General features: G+C 47.6%; 1 protein-coding gene across 1 annotated transcript; it reads right to left on the bottom strand.

Annotated features, from left to right (window-relative positions):
* Nucleotides 1-685: 685 nt before the first annotated feature.
* Nucleotides 686-16414, bottom strand: LOC116452316 (ubiquitin-conjugating enzyme E2 variant 1). Its single transcript, XM_032126659.1, has 4 exons — nt 16344-16414; nt 6809-6957; nt 4583-4708; nt 686-4292 (listed from the first exon to the last, which is right to left on the bottom strand). The coding sequence occupies exons 1-4, from the start codon at nt 16363-16365 to the stop codon at nt 4146-4148; spliced, it is 444 nt and encodes a 147-aa protein (XP_031982550.1). The 5' UTR covers nt 16366-16414; the 3' UTR covers nt 686-4145.
* Between the last annotated feature and the right edge of the window lie 428 nt (nt 16415-16842).

The raw sequence follows: 16842 nt of genomic DNA, 5'->3' as shown, positions 1-16842 counted from the left end.
AGTTTAGATATTAAGATTATCAGTATCAATTTCTCTTCAGCTTCTTTCAGCTAAGGGTAGGTAAAGCTTGATGCACACATATTTACAGGTACCTGCAGAACCGGAACTCCCCTGTTGCAGGGCACGTTGGCGCCAGCTTGAAAAAACACATTGAACCCCCCGTGCTGCTCCTTGGTGTAGCAAAGACTGTCCTGTAGGCAAAGCACTGACCTCAGATGCTGAACGGCCAATGCCCACAAACACCAAGGTAAGCCACAAACAGCTCCCACAGCCCTGGCAATGCTCTGCAAAGCACCTGGCAAAGGAGCACATCCCCTGCACATCCCTGTGGGGTTTGGTTCCACAGCTCAGCGCTGTTCCTCTGCTTGCACCCACCCCGCAGGGATATAGGGTCAGGGCTCTGAGACAGAGCCCCCGGAGCAGCCCTTGGTCAGGGTCTGCCCAGGGCCGAGGGGCACGGCTGCTCCTCCTGCTCCATCCTTGTCCCACGCCAGGATGAGCCACAGACAACACCATGTCTCACAGAACGGCTGATGACACGCTCTGGCTTCAGAATTGTTACTATGATAGTGGGAGAAAAATTTTAAATACAAAGCACTGCATGGGGTTGTAAGAGAGCAGAGAGGGCACATTTAAGCACATACTCCCTACGTACACACACAGAGCTTAATTCCAACACACCAAGAAGCAAACAACCATTAGTCTTTATTAACAATTAAGGTCTCACTGCGGGGCTGGTGTTCCCCCAGCAAGTTAATGCCTGTACAGTGGGACAGTCACGATACACAGGCTTTTCAAATTGAAACCGATTCCGGATAAATACGAAAAGTGGTTCCCACACGAGGACGGACCATTTAACTCGAGCAGCAGCTGAGGCCCGGCCGGCACAGCCTTGGGAAGCTTTCTGGCTCCCTCTGCCGTCCCCGTGGCCGAGGCGAGGCAGATGCTGCTCCACATCCCCGGGAAGCACGGGCAGGTGGGGCTTTGCTGGGAGAGTCCAGCACATGGGGCACAGGGATGGCTCAGGGACCCTCTGCGGGCACAGCGCAGGGTGAGGTCCGGCTCAGAGCAACCTCCTCCGAGTGCTGCTCAGCCACCTCCAGCAGCACCTGCTCCAAGCACACCATTTATTTAATGGCCAATCCCCTTATTTTATTTATTATCCCTTCACAGCTTTCTCTAGAGATACTAGTTCGGGACACAGACAGAAGGCTGGCAGGCATCACCTGAGCTGCCAGAGTTTGGATAAGCACAGGTGTGACACAGCTTCGTTTCCACACCTCATTTCCGAAGCATCAAGCACCAGCCTGGGGGTGAATTGTCCCTTCCCCTGCACAGGTGACACACACTGATAGAGCCACCATGCAGCTCCACCGGCAGCTGACTCCCAAGGTGTTATTTTTCCACACCGCTCTTACTCGGTTGTGGGAACAGCAATGGAGCACTGAGGTGTCCGGAGAGTGCAGCTCCTGGGGGAGAACAGTCACAGTGAACCCTTTTGTTTAAAGCAGCATCCAACTTTGGCAGATGCTGTGAACAGGTGGCTCCTGCCAGCACAGCTCCCAGCCAGGGTGGGATGCTCTCACCTGTACAATTTGCAAAGCAAACCAGAGGCTTTTCACGGTTTTAAAATCATTACTCGAAGTAGGAAGGTTCAGGGAAGTCCCAAACATGCACCAACCATAACCTCCTAAACAGGGCAAGGGCACTCTGAAAAAGAGACAATCAAGCAGCCCACTGTAATTATCACCTTGTTCCAATGCCCATTTACCATCTTTGACACGAAGCTCTTTTAAATAAACACACACACACACACACACAGAGTATTAGTCCCATTGTCTTCACAGACACCCTCGGGGCTGCCCCAGGAGCGAGTGAGCAGTATTCATTCCAGGCCAGAAACCAACAGCAAATTTCACAAAGCTTCATTCACAAGGTCATTCCCTTTCTCATTCCCAACTCAGGAAGAACCTTGTTGCAGCCCATCACTGCAGTGAATGCATCAGGACCTTCCAGCAATCCTCTGGAGACACTTTACACTAGGAAAAGCCCAAAATTTCACAGCCTTGTTTTTACCCAGATCTGAAGAAAAGCTCAGCTTGTTACTCTTCACTATCTGAGGAAAACACTTAAAATTTCAGGTTGTGAAATAGTCCTTGACTTGACAGACAGTGTAACATGCAGCTGTACAGGGATTCCATTTTCTCGCTACTCCAGCACAGCAAGGCCACGGCACTGACTGCACAGGGATCCAGGAACCCTTTGGCAGCTCCTGGGCCTCACCTGATGCTACCAACGGCCAAGTCTGGGGCAGCCTGAGGCTTAAACCAAAACTACAGATGCTCCTTGGCACAGCAGCAGCAGCTGGATAGAGACAATTGCCAGTTTACATTCTGTCAGCTAAACGTGATCTGTAGGAAGATACTTCCAACAAATCAAGAATTCCTTAAGGGATCAAAATTCTAAACATAAATACAATTAAAGCCTTCTAATATTAATGCACACTTTTTATTATATTAAAATCAGGCAATGGTCTGATACAATAAAAAGGCTGCTTATGGAATACTGTTATGTTAAACTTTCAGTACAGAGGATGTTAAATCCTTACAACTAATATTTTCCTCAGAAGTTAATGGAAACATCAATTGTTCATTGACTTGACAGCTGCTGCTTTAAAATGTGTTTATTTTTACTCTTTTCTTTTTTTTCCTTTTTTTTTTCCTTTTTTTTTTTACACAAACACTGAATTTTTCATAAAACTTAGGACACACTAGGTTGGTTTCCTGTAAGCTTGCATCCACATTGCAGCAGTTAGTGGTCCGGAACAGTAAACCAGAAAAGGCAGTGATTTGCCAGGATGCAAAGCCAATCAAGGTCCTTAATCTGCTGTGCCACCGCTTCCCCAAAATCTTCACTGAAGAGATTTCTAAGACTTACAGAACCCTAATGAAATCTACCACCCAGATTTGATTTGTCTGTGGTTGTCACATCTTTAGAAGGGGCAAATGCAAGTGCAACATTTCGTTAATTAACATTCTTGGGTCAATCCAAAGCACCAAAACACAACGATTTGAGTGTACCTGGAGTGCGTTCAGAATCTCTACGTGCAGAGTCTCCCCCACTGAAGTTTGGCAGCAGAAGGTTTGGGCAATCCTGGTAAATTACTGCTCTTTTCCCCACGTCAAAGCCTATCTAAGAGCACGGCCGTGGCCAGCTTGGCGGTGTGGCAGCAGTGCTGGAGGGAAGGGAAAACCCACGTTTGCCAGCAGAACAGATACTCTTGTTTCCCAGGCTGGTGAAGACTAAATTTGTTGCAAAACCAAAATGATAAGCAGGAGGGAATAGGTCAAGTTGTTGCCCCAATGCTCACCCCTGGGCCAGGGGTGAGAAGAGTCACCAAAAGGGGCAAAAAGAAAGCAGCACCCCCACTAAAAAGAGGGGAAGAGGGAAGAGATTAAAAGAACCCTGAATCCCTCACCCAAAGCTCACATCACTGGTGGGGGGGACCAGGAAGAGAAATACAATCTATGCCTTGGCCAAAGGAAAGAAGGAAAGCTTGCCCCAGATTATCAGGGCATTTAAAAAAATAATAAAAACCCAAAAACGACCACAGTCACATTCAGCCTTTACTAGAGCGAGCACAAAGGGAGGGATGACTGAGGTTAGCACGCATCCCCAGTAGTAGTCCATACAGCCCAGTGTAGTACTGGAAGCAAAAACCTTTGTGTCTACTCTAATAAATAGCCCTGAGCTTCGACTCTATTGCAAAAGACAGAGAAAGAAAAAAAAATAACCCAGGCCAGACACACAGCAAGGTGATTGTGGGATGGATCCTTTCACAGTTAAGTTGGATGTGCCACACTGGTCTTGACAGTAATAAATTTAAATAGACTTTTCCTGATACCAGAAGTTCAGCTATGTGGACAGTGGTTACACGACAGGATTATTTGTTATAGCACAACTTATATTTCAAATGAAAAAAAAAAATTAGTATCATTTACAGTATCTCAAGAAAAACTTCCTTTGAATGGGAACTTCCTTTCCAGTATTTTGAGGTCTACAAGATGCATCTAGAAAATTTACTACTGTGGAAAATGAAGACAGCTTAAATTGAATAAGGGGGGCATGTTGGTTTTTTTTTTTAATTAATTGCTGTAACATTGTCCTTCAGGTGGCTGAGGAAGTTTCATATTTTCTTTAGACATCATTAGACGCCGAAGCTCTTGCAGAACAACTTTGATACTATAAGAATTCTGCCATTTTGCTAGGACTGATATGGCTCTGGGGTCCACCTAAAATAGACAAAAAGACCATTCCTGTCAGAATTGGTGCACTGGTTACACTTGACTCCCTCCCACCCCCAACTAAAGATCCCACATGAAATCTGAGTGGGAGAAATCAAAAGCAAGTATATTCCTAAAAGCATAATAAATCTCCACTTGTCCACTTCCCTTCTACGCCCTTTCCTTCTCCAACAAACAGCACCACAAGCAATGAGTAGCTAAGCAAGCTACAAGTACAAGCAAAGCACTGAAGCTGCACGAAAAAACAACATTAAAATGAATAAAAGCAGAAAACTTACCACTCCATTAGAACTATTTACTCCATTCATATTAATTTTTGTTACAAATCTTACAAATGGAGGTGCTTCTGGATACTTAGGCCCACATTCTATTTTAAGGCTGTATATTCTGTTTTCATAAATTGTCTGAGGGGAAAAGAAAGGGGGAAAACAATTACATCAGGCAGTTCAATAAGCATTTGGTTAAAGCAGTGGCTACTTTAGGAACATGGGAACTACCAAAAGTGTGGGCAGCCATGTAGATACTATGCTGGCTACTGGATTTTAGTTCATTTTGTAATATTCAGAGTATCAAATGTTTCTTCAGGGTAATAAATTCTGCTGGTCTCTGTGCATGGAGCAGGGAACAGCCCTGAGGTCCGTGCAGGGCTTCGGGGTCTCTGGAACACCTGCCCCACACGGGGAGCAGGCAGTGGGAAGCCCTGGCTGTGCACACACAGCCAGTACAGAACGTGTGCAGATAAAGCTGAGGCTCTGACAGTGGCACTGGTTTTGAACAGTCTGTGTCAACAAGGTGACTCCCTGACTGTGGGACATCGCTCAGCCTGGGAATGACACACCCGTGCACGGACACTCGGGGCAGCAGCACACAGGGAACTCCAGCTTTGCACAGCTGGTCATTTTTCCCACTGGAATCCAGCATAAGATCCTTCCACCTCCTACAAGTGTGACTGTTTCCCACCCAGAGGGAAATAGGACTTAGCTTTATTCTTCAGCCAGTACTCCCACATCCTACTAAGAACCAAAATGGTAATCACTGAATATGAACAGCGTTAAAAGGAGAACAGCAAACAGGAATGGCTGCAAGTCCCCAGAATCTCTGACAGTACAGTCTGCTGCCTTCAAGCAAGAAGCTCAAAAGAAGTCACAACACTCCTGGCAAGAAGATCTACATTCCTAAATGTGTCAGAAAAACGGGAGAGGCAGAGCTGACTCCTCTGCTGTGATGGCCCTGTAGCCTTGGTTTGCAGCACGACAAGAACTGCAAACTTCCATCACTGCTGGCAAGGCTGCACGCTCCTGTTTGCACATTTCAATTCCTATTTAATTTTCTAAATTAGATTTCAAGGTTGTTTAAATTTTCCATAAAGCCTATGCACACAGCGAGCTTTCTTCACAGCCTTAATGCAGGCTCATTAGCACTCTCCTAATGCTCTAAAATCAAATGCTGTTCTAGCAAACAATTTGGGTAGATCATAAACAAATGAAATGCTCGTGACTGGGGAGAGATTAACAAAGGCAGACAACAAGTAAACAACACTTCGGGATGAGACAGAAAACACTGCATGTATAATGCCTTTATAATGCACGTTCTTGTACAACCTCACTGTATGTCAAAAAAGGCAACCGACAGAATGGGAACAGAGAGCAGTAACATGATTAAAGACATGTAAAGATTTTCATATAATGACCCCTGTAATTACTGAGAAATGATACTGAGGCCAGATGTAGAAGACATGTGCTATTGCAGGAAGGAGAACTGGCTACTTGCACTCCATCAAAGGATATTAAGGAAACAGAACAGTGAAACTGGAGACGACAGACAAGTTCTGGTTTTAGAACACATGCACACATTCAACACACAATTAAGTCTTCAAGTTCACTACTAGAGTGTAAACCCACAGTTTAGTAGGGCTGGGGGGAGAAGAGAGAACACAACAATACTCCCACAAAGACCAGCTGCATTATAAGATGTTGCTTTGGGAGAGGACATTCAGAGAAGAGACTGAAATCACTAAAATTTGAGTTTCCTCAGTCAGCTGAAACTCTCACCCCTCAGTCCTGCTGCAATTAACAGCACCCCAAAAACTGAACAGGAGCAGCAGAAAGACCAACAGTGCTGCACAGAGCATCCCCTGGCACCTGCAGCAGCTCCATTGGTAACCTCACTAGCTGAAGGATTTTAAACCTTGCTGGATTCAAAGGTACAGGACGTTAGAATTCTGGGATCTCAAAAGTTATGTCTTACTGAATCTGCAAATGTAAAGCAGACGTGTAACCAAACTGACCAGAGAAAGGCACTAAAATGTTCCAAATTATAAGCAAAAAGCCATATAGATACATGAAACCCACTATTATACAGAACTTGAACTTCAACATAAATCACTTCCTGAAGTTTTTTCAGTCATTTGTCTTTTGTTAAGTGTCTACTTCAGTGGTTAGGTTAGGACAAGGGGGAAGAAAAAATGTTAACAGTACAATTTTAGTATTTAAGTGGATACTTACTCTTGGAGGCCCAATAATCATTCCTGTCCATCTTGTAAGTGTCATATCTTCATCATCTTCAAGGCCCCAGCTAACTGTTCCATCCCCTACTCCTTTCTGACCTTCTTCAAGTTCTTCCAAAAGACGAAAATTACGAGGAACTTTTACTCCTGAAACAATCAGAAAAATATTTTCAGTTAAGAAATCCAGTAAAGAAAAAAACCCTAGAATAATTTCCCTGATACTTTTGGTCATTTTACAGATCACATTTTGGGCAAAACCATAAAAATAGCACTACTTTTTGAATGACAGTATTTCAACATTACAAAAAAGCTATTCCCATATTCACCTTGGATTTTACAAGCAAAATAAAGGTATCCCCAAATAAATATTTTAGAAGGCTGACAGGCCGCATATTACAGCAGGCAGTAAAACAAAAGGAAATCTCTGTTCCCTCAAAGGTAGACCCAGTACTATGGAGTTCTAATTAGCACTTGTCTATATGATTTATAGTATAAAAATTTAGAAGTTTCTACAAAATGACACCATGAGAGGCTTGACAGCAGTCAACTCAGAGCTTTAAAAATACCTTTCAAAACAAATAAAACTCTTTCATAACATTAGTAGGTTAATCTGAAGTTAATTGAAGTGGGCTTTGTCAGCAGCAATAGCATCCTTTGAACTTGTGACCTCCTCCACCAAGGAATTTCAGCACTTCATAATTGCTGGCACATTTCTCCTCAAAATAGACAGCAAACCAGGGAGATTTCCTTCTCCCCAACACATCAACAGAAAACAATGGCACAGAGAGCTTAGGTGACACAGCCAAGGTCACACACTGAGTCCGTGGTGAAGGAGGATCCTGAAGCCAGGCCACAGTGGGCTTCTCTGCTCTTCGAGGTATCTGCACCCCAGGCATCACGGAGCAGAACCGCACACTCCCGACCACTGCTGCTCCTTTGCCTTGGGTCTGAGGGCCTGGTTTTGGTGGGGCGGGGCTACAGGGCTGGTTCCTGTGAGAAGCTGCTGGAAGCTCCCCCCTCGTGTGTTGGAGCCAATCCTGGGCAGCTCCAGGACAGACCCACTGCTGGCCAAGGCCCAGCCCATCAGCACTGATGGGATAAAGTGTTTGGGAAGGGACAAGGTTACTGCACAGGAGCAGCTGCAGCTGGAGAGAGGAGTGAGATTACGCCAGGGAACAGCTCTGCAGACACCAAGGTCAGTGAAGGAGAGGCAGAGATGCCCCTGCAGCCTGTGGAGGTCCCTGGGGAAGCAGTGATCCACCTGCGGCCCATGGAGCATTCCTCGGCCATGTGCAAAATACAGAGGATCCAGTAGTTTTAAACTCTCTTTTAAATATAGTAATGACCTAAGAACACTAAAAGGCAGAGATGATTTTGCTGCACAATCAGAGGTGTCCATATTTCATTCACTACAAAGCATGCATAAAAGAAACTAAACCAGCAAATGACTAAAGAAAGTAGTTTGTTGGCCAGTTGGATACACATCTAACGTGATCACATCCAAGAACATCCTGGGCAGCAGAACTCAGTCACAGCTGCAGCAGCAGCACAGGAACCCAGATCCAGCAGAGCAGTGCCAGAAAACACCAGACCTGCACTGGCAGAACCAAACCTCCCATCCGGGGTCTGCCGAGCACAGCTCTCTGCCAAATCCCAAATCCCATCCCAGCCAGACTGTGCTTCTACCATAGCTGCTGAGCAAAACAAACCTTTGGCTGTGAAAGGAAAGGAGTCAGTTGGGGCTAGTAAAGCCATCGCCATGAGACTGCCTGAGCACCAGACCCTAGGTGGCAACAGGACCTCCTGGGCACCACTGTCACATCCCCTGCATGACAAACTCCAGCATTTACTCTCCCACAAAATCTTTAAATTATGAAGTGTGTATCCTGTGTATCTCAGACACGAGGGTTCAAGTCTGCAAGTCACACCTGAGCCATGACAGACGACCACCACATGTTTAATTCTGTTCCCAACGCTGTCCATGCTGCAGTTTGGGGAGGCAGAGCAGCCCAGCTCCAACACCCAGGGTAAGAGAGCTGGGGGACACAAGACACAGATGGAGCATGAGTTGAAGGAGAAGGTGAAACCTTCGTTTGCACACACCCCACCTATTTCCCTGTTTTTGCTGCACTGGATGCACAGGAGAGCCGCTGATGGGGAATGACTCACAGCTAAATCACTGTCTGGGCTGCAGCCCTGCCTGCTGGTGCCCCACGAAACACAGGGCCAGGGGAGAAGGGCAAACAGAACGTCCTTCTGGAGGAGGCCCAGCAGCTCTTTTCTGAGGGCAGGGGATGCCACAGAGGAAACCCTGTGGCTGTTATCAGAACCCCAGCCCGAGCAGCCATTAGCCGGAGGCAGCAGAAGACCCACCTTGAATGAGTCACAGTGCCAAAAAATGCTCTCATTTCCACACCACAGCGCTTAACAAGCATCATCTGTGTGTCTGTGCCTCGCTCCTTGATAACATCCCTTCATAGTTATCAGTGGTGCAAAGACAATTTACTGGTATTTACTTAGGCCAAACTAAATAACCCAGGAGGAATCAGCTTTATGGTAGACACAGGCCACACACCAAAGAAGAAAACCAAAAATGCTGCCTTGTCCACCCTTCCTCTGAGCATCAGCTCTGAGTGATCCCTCTGAGCATCACACCCTGTTCACTGAGCCAGGCAGGAATCTTTAAGTGAGCATGTAATTAAAAATGACATCATCATGTACATATTCGAGCAGGCCACAACCAAGACTGAAAGGCAGCCTTAGATCTGACATTTGCTACCCAGAGCTGGGCTTGGCTTTACAACCTTCTGGGAAGAGAAGGCAACTTAATTGCTGAGCTCTCCCCAGATACAGCTGCTCTGATTCAGCATGAATCCAGCATGAATCAGAGCCATAAAAGAGTCACACAGATTTCAGAGTTCTTTGGCAAGTTCGAGGTCTCCAGAGAGCTGGCGAGTCATATTGTGCACTGACTCCTGTCACACGGAAATCGTTACCAGGAATGAGTGTTCACTGCACAGGAACTGCTCCTTGTGAGCACTGCAGGGACATCGTGGCAAAGGGGGTGCCCAAAGCGAAGAACACAGATTTGAGTTTTATGCACTTCATGGAAAATAAAGTGATCATGGGAGAGAATTGGTAATTTTACAACAGATGACCCTGCCCAACAGCATCGCTGCTTTCTGAACATGTTTTACCCCCTATTCTAAAGCTCAGGGTGTAACATGAAGGACCATCGCTTCAGCTACCACAGAAGGTGGCAATTCAGCTCCCTCCTTGACACATTCTCAGGAAATTCATTCAATAGAAAGAGAATCACACAGATTAATAAAAAAGATTATGCCCATATGACCATAAATGCTTCATATAAATAAACTTCCCTTAAGCAAGGCAGAATAAATACCAGATTTGTCCTTCTGGTCAGTCTGGAAAGATGCACAAGGCCATTTAGCCAACCCCATCTCCTCCTGATTTGCAATGGCCTGGAGCGCTCGTGATCTGCTACCATGTCCTGCTGCGACCCAAACCTCAGAAGCCATACGACCTTTATCACTTGTGATCATACACAAACACATAACCATCATGTTTGCTGTCCACCAAGATTCCTAAAAAGTGGTCAGATCTGTCCTATGCATACACAGTATCTGCCAAATAATATCCATGGCTGAAGCATGGCAGCTGCAGAGTCAGGTGATGCCCTGTGCCCCCTGACAGCAGCAGGAGTCCCTGGTGTTTCCTCCTCCCACCCCCCAATAAATACCTTGCATAACCCTCTCAGTGTAGCAATGGATATTTCCAGGGCAGTAACCAAACCAACCCGTTTTTCTGAGAGCCCTTCATTTAACACAAGAAAGGCTAAAGAAAGTGAGAGGCAATTAAAAAGTCATCCGCTTGTCTAAAGTACTTTCAGTTATGCATTTTAATTCAGCCTTCACTGTGGTTGAAGACAACTCTCAAATAGCAGCTTCATTTGAAACATATAGTAATATCTCAGTAATTGCTTCACTTGCAGCTTGCCTAACCTCACAGAAATACTCCCAGAAATGGAACTGAAAACATATTTTAGAGCAAAAGGAGATATTCACTATTAATCACAATGGCAAACCTGTGAAAGCTATATCATAACTGTATTGACTTGGTGAGATCTCCAGCGACAGATTTGAACAATCCTTCTCAAAGCACACCTTTTAGCAACGTGTATTTGGGAAGCCTCAAACCCACACACGAGTTCACCAGCTACAAAACGTTAATGAAATAATTTTATGGCAACCAGAGAGGAGAACCAAACCACAGACTGTACTTCACGGAGCTCAGAGTTGCAGTTAAGAAGCTGGGTGACCTCGTGACATCCTGTTCAGCCTTCAAGTGTATCAGGACCTTCTGTTTTCCTTGTCAGAAATTTCCCTGGCACCTCATGACCCAGCTGTTTGTAAACCAGTAAGCTGCAGGACAGAGCCAGCATGCTGAAAGCGTGAAAAAAGGAAACTGACCTGGTCAGAATCTCACTAAAGGAAGAACAGAATTACCCTGAATGACAGTTAAATGTCAGCTTGGACTTTTAAAGATCTTAAAGCACTCTCAGATTTACCTTTTAATGCAGCACTACTAAAGACAGATAAACGACTGAATGTGTCTTGCAACAACTTCAAGAGGGATCTTATCAGGCTGAGATTTTTCTCATCTTACTCACAGACTACACCTTCCCATCTCCCATTTTCCTCAGTTATGCAGCCGAAGCAATTTCACACCCAGAGACCTTACGGAGCTGAGAACAGCACTGTGAAATCAGGCAGGCCATGTGCCCTTGGGGGTAGATCTTCTCCCCCAATCTTTTTGGATCAGTGGCAGTAGAACAAAACATACATTTCAAAAATTTCAACAACACATTTCCCTCTCCTTTCTAAAGTGAGATCCAGTTACAAGCATTTCTCTTCAGGACTAAAGCACAGACACAGGGCACAGCACACCTCAGCAAAGCACCCAGAAAATGGGGCTCCAAGGAGAGGAACTGTCTTTTGCTGAAGGCTTTTCCACATGTTCACTGGTAACAAGGAACTTACCAAACTGGCCTTTCTGGACAATTTAAACTCTGCTTTCTCTACTAGTTCCTGATTTACAGTAACTCGAGCTGAAATCCAACAACTTTAAACATCTCTGTTGCTCAATACATTAAAGTGCTTTCTGTTGCTTGTTTCTGTGTATTTGATATTCAGCCTTAATTTCCAGTCTAAGTTTCGTGCCTTTGTAGTGACTGCAGACAATGAATTGGACAGCTTATCCTTGCAGCACTGGGACTGTAAAAAATACACAAGCCATTCCTTGTCACAGTGGTATATAAAGTTTCTGAAGTGATGGAATAATTAAAACCAAATAGAATGCTTTCAGCAATTGTCACAAAAGCTTTCGGGAGACAGAACTTTGGATTTCCTGCATCGTCTTTACAGTCACAATTTCCACTCTGATGATGCAGACAGGTACTGAAATATTTTGCAGACACAAAAATAACTTCCTGTGCACTTCAACAATCTGAAGTGTTCTCTGTTCTGTGCAAGCTTCAGTGCTGGTTCTACCTTTCAATATTTCAGGCAGGTTCCTTGGAAAGAGGTCACTACTGAAACATTAGTCTGAGGCAGGCTGAGGCCAAGCACAGCTTTCCAGCAGCTGCAGAGTTAAAATCAGACGATTTCTGTGCTTGTATCACAACTGAAAAGCAAAACATTTCCAGCTGAGGTACAAGTTATTCTAGAGAAAAAGTCACCCTGAACTGGCGTCCTGGGCCACACCTTTACACCAAACCTCACGAGGGAAACCCCCACCATTTCCTTTTGTACTGTGAAAAGTTTGTGACTGAGCAAAACCTGCTCTCCTCTGTGCCCCTCCTCCCCACCCAGGAGCACTGGGTTTTCCTACACCCACCCCCCAGAGGTGAAGGCACAGGCAGGCTCAGACACAGGCCCCGGGGAGCAGAGCCCACCCCGACACACACACGGTGTCCCTGCAGGCCCAGCTCACACCCGGGGGACGGGGCACAAACCATCAGTAACTGCAGCTCCGCTTGCAGAAGCTGAACAGCACCCTCAACCTGAAAATCCCAACCTTCACACCCTCACCAATCTGTCAGTGTTACACCTGCCAGGATCCTTACCTGCTGACGTATTTAATACACTAATTAGTACTGTTCTCAGACAGAATGCTGCTTTTCAAACATATTATGTCATTTATGTCATTGAAGATGAAAATACTCAATTCAGTAGCATCTCGTAGGAGTGTTGAACTATTTACCTTTCTATTCAATCTACTGCATCCTTCTACTACAGTACACAAAGCTCTGCAATCAACTCCTCTAGCACTATTTCATGTGCTCTCACAGTACATCTTATTTAAGAAGGCACAGTTTATCCTCCATTTTCTCTTCAATTATTTTTCCCCTATCTTTGAGTCTTTTACTTACAGTCCCAGAGAGCACTTGGTGCTGGCATGTTTCCTTTGAGATAAGGATGCCTGTTGTCACTCCACGGAGCCATCGTGGGGCACTTGCAAGGCAGGTGCACCTGTATTGTACAATACCCACATTGTGCCTCTCCTGTGCTTTTCACAAGCATCACTTTGAGTTTACAGGGATGTTACAGGTCCCCCAACAGTTAGAAATAGATACTTGTAATACACTGTACTAACCCCAATGTGTGCTCTTCTCTGTTAGGAGCATTAAGCCACATGTACCAGCACTATCACGGCCATACACCCAATGAATGGTTCTTCTGTAGTTCTTCACATTCCTCACACTTGGAAAAACTTAAATCTGGGCAAACCATTTTACTATTCAGTACTTCCAGGCTGTTGGAAAACACAGTGCCTCACAGCCCTGCGACAGACCCACTAAACTGAACTGTGAGAGAAAAGCAGGTTAAGTGAGGTCATTAAACCTTTCCCAGGGTGAAAGTTAGGAAAACAATCCCCCAGGCCAGCACAGCTGGGTTTTGGCTCATTATAAAACCTGAATCTGCAGGACAGCAACGTGGAGCAAGGTCTATAGTGCAACTGCAGCCCAGCAAGTGCAGGATCCTCTGAGGAACCCTTGGACCCCTGCTAGATCACCTCTGGTAGCGGAGCATTCCTGCAGGACACCTCAGTCTGAAGGATGGACACAGAGTGGGGTCTCCTAGGAACAGCCTTATTAAAATGATTAAAGTCAATCCTTTCTTTTTATTCATATAGTAATGGGATGTGTGGGAAACCCCCATCATCAGCAACACAGGATTCCCCACTCCCAATGGTACAGATGGACCTCACATCCTAACATTCCTTCCAGGCCAAGGATTGGGTTTTTCCCCTTGTTAATTACTCCTACCCGTTTAATAGATACAAATATCTAATCTATCTGCTTGTCTAATTGCCAGGACCAGCCCTATGACCTTTTTAGGTTACAGGGACATTTGTTACCACTTCTTCCTCTGGGTCAGTAGCTGCTTTTGAAGACAGATGAGCATTTTTCATCTTCAATATGTGTTTAAGCTCCACTGCTAAACTACCATGAACTCAAGATATCACAAATACTGCAGTGTTTTACAGACAAATATGAACACATGGATTCCATGAAACAAGTCTCCGCAAACTGTGTTTCCCAGATGAGTGAAGGCAGTACTGAGGCACTTCCCCAAGCCCCCCAGCGAGGGGTCAGCAGTGGGGAGCGAGGAGGTGTCACCTCCAGCCCGTGTCAGGCCATGCCTTCACTGCAGGGCAGCAGGGACCCACACAGCCTGCACTGCAGCGCCCCTGCCAGCACCTGGGCACCGGGCTGCCCTTGCCACAGCAGAGGAGAATCGCCATCCCTTCCTAACACAACAGAATGCTGCGAGGGCAGCCCTCGAGTTACAGCTGAAGCTCCCATCCACGGAGCCTCCCAGCCTGAAGTTTGGGTTTACTGCACAAACGCAGTGCTCCCGCAGCACAGGTTTGTAAGTCACCCCTGGAGCAGCTGAAGAGCCGTGTGCCCACACTGCACACAGGACACTGAGGGCCCTGCTCCCAGCACTGGGGACACGAGACAGCTGTCACAAACCCAGGGGACAACAGGCAGAATCCATCAGACACATCGTGGCCAGCAGATGCTGGGTAACAACAGCCTGTCCCAAAGGCTGTGCTGGGACTGTCGCTGCAGCCCAGCCCCTTCCCACACGTGCCCCTCCATGACCACCTAACAACTCGCTCACAGAGCTGCACAGGCTTGAAAAGAAAAGTATTTGCCTTGTTCTTCCAGCCAAACACAAAATGCAAAGTCAGCAGCTTGAAGGGTTCACTGAGAACGCAGAGCAGGCAGGAGAGTGTGACATAACAGGGGAAGAAGGGTTCCTTCTTCCGAGCTACAGCTTTTGTGTCTTTAGTCAATGCCTCGACACGTTCAAACACGGAGCTGTAACACAATTCTAACGACAGCAACCACTGCACTTCAAAAGTGTTTTTATTAACTTGATTAACATGAATTATGTGCATTATGATGGTTACCCTTAAGATCTGAGAGTAGTCATTGATAGAGAACTACCTGTGAAAAAAGAACTCTGAAATACTTCTACTACATCCCCACCAGTCACGTTCTGGTGAGCACACAGTCAAACTTCAGAGCGTGCAATTTGAAAACAAGCACTACAGGGGCACATGTGAAACCCTCCATCCACTGAGGAAAACAGGAAAATGAAACTGGCTCAGCAGAAGTGACTCTGATTTACTCGATCTGTTGAAGTTCATAAAAGGATGTCAACAGAAAAAAACCCCACTCCAAATCTAGTTGCAGTATTTTTGTTTAATGTGTAATGATAAACGCAAAGGAAGAGTGTGTGTAACTACTCAAAGCTGGTGTGGAGCAGCTTTGAAGGGAATAAAAAATTCACTCCCTTCTTGGAGCACACAAGTCCTGACTCGGGAGTTACACACTTCTCATGGAACAGAGAGAGGTTATTAGGGCAAAAGGCTTTTAAAGCGGCTGATTTCACTCACGTAGCTCCAGCCACGGCTTGGGGACTACCGAGAGGAGAGCACCGAGGTCAGCCCTGGCCACACGGAGCTGGCCAGGAGAGGAGCACGGGAGGAAAAGCGCCTGAACGGCGGCGCCGGCCTCGCCGTGCTGCGGGCGCTGTCAGGGCCTCAGCCCCGCCGAGGGCCGCGGGCCCGCCCGGCGCCCCGGCCCAGCGCCCGGCCCGGTTCCGGCGCGCCGGGACACGCGTCCCGCAGGGCCCGAGCGGCCCCTCTCGCCCTCCGGACCCGCACCGGGGCCGCTCCCACCGCGAGGCCCCGGCAGCGCCTGGGGAGGCGCGAACGGGCCCGCCGGGACCCGCGGACAGGAGCGGGGACGGCTCCGGCTCCACCCCCGCCCCACCGGGTCCCGCTCGGGCCGCGCCGCCGCCCCGTCCCCCCGGTCGCGGCCACCCCCCCGCCGGGCGCCTCCCGCCCCGCCGTCCCCGGCCGCGGCCCCGCGGGTGCCCCGGGGCGAGGCGGCCCCAGCGCGGCCCCGCCGCCCGGCCCGGCCCGGCCCCGCTCACCCGCGCCCGTGGTCGCCGCCATCTTGCGCCGCCGCCGCCGGCCCCGCCCCCGCCTGACGTCACCGCAACGCGGGAACTGCGGCCGCGGCGTGGTGCGGGCGGGCGCGCTAAGGGGAGCTCGCGGTGGGCGGGGCGGGGCGTCCGCGCGGGGAGCTCTGTGGTGCACGCGCGGCGCTCCCGCAGCTCCGCGGCGCGGGCGGGCGTTATCGCTGCTCGGTGCAGTCCCGAACACCGGCCCGGGGGCTCCGGGACACCGGCGCGATGTCGGCCGTGTAACACCCCGTACTCTCCGGCCCAGTTTGCCCCCCCCCCCTCCGCTTCGTGCATAATATATTAAAAAAAAAAAGTTAAAAGAAATAGGAAGGAAATTAGTTCTGCTTCGCTTCGCCTTACAACACATGTTCCAAAAAGTGAGCCCCAAGACACGCTATGAAAATATCCAGAAAAAATTACGAAGCAAAACGTTTTGGAGACTCGTGGCAGCTTAAGCCCCGTTCTG

The sequence above is a fragment of the Corvus moneduloides genome, chromosome 17, assembly GCF_009650955.1.
Source record: "Corvus moneduloides isolate bCorMon1 chromosome 17, bCorMon1.pri, whole genome shotgun sequence".
In the NCBI taxonomy this organism is placed as follows: Eukaryota; Metazoa; Chordata; class Aves; order Passeriformes; family Corvidae; genus Corvus; species Corvus moneduloides.
This window is presented reverse-complemented; position numbering and strand designations above follow the sequence as displayed.

Coding starts and splice junctions, on each gene's coding strand:
- LOC116452316 (XM_032126659.1), bottom strand. CDS start 16,365: ATGGCGGCGACCACGGGCGCGG. Junction 4,709..6,808: donor TGATTATTGGGCCTCCAAGA/GTAAGTATCCAC, acceptor TTTTCCCCTCAG/ACAATTTATGAAAACAGAAT. Junction 4,293..4,582: donor TAAATAGTTCTAATGGAGTG/GTAAGTTTTCTG, acceptor TGTCTATTTTAG/GTGGACCCCAGAGCCATATC.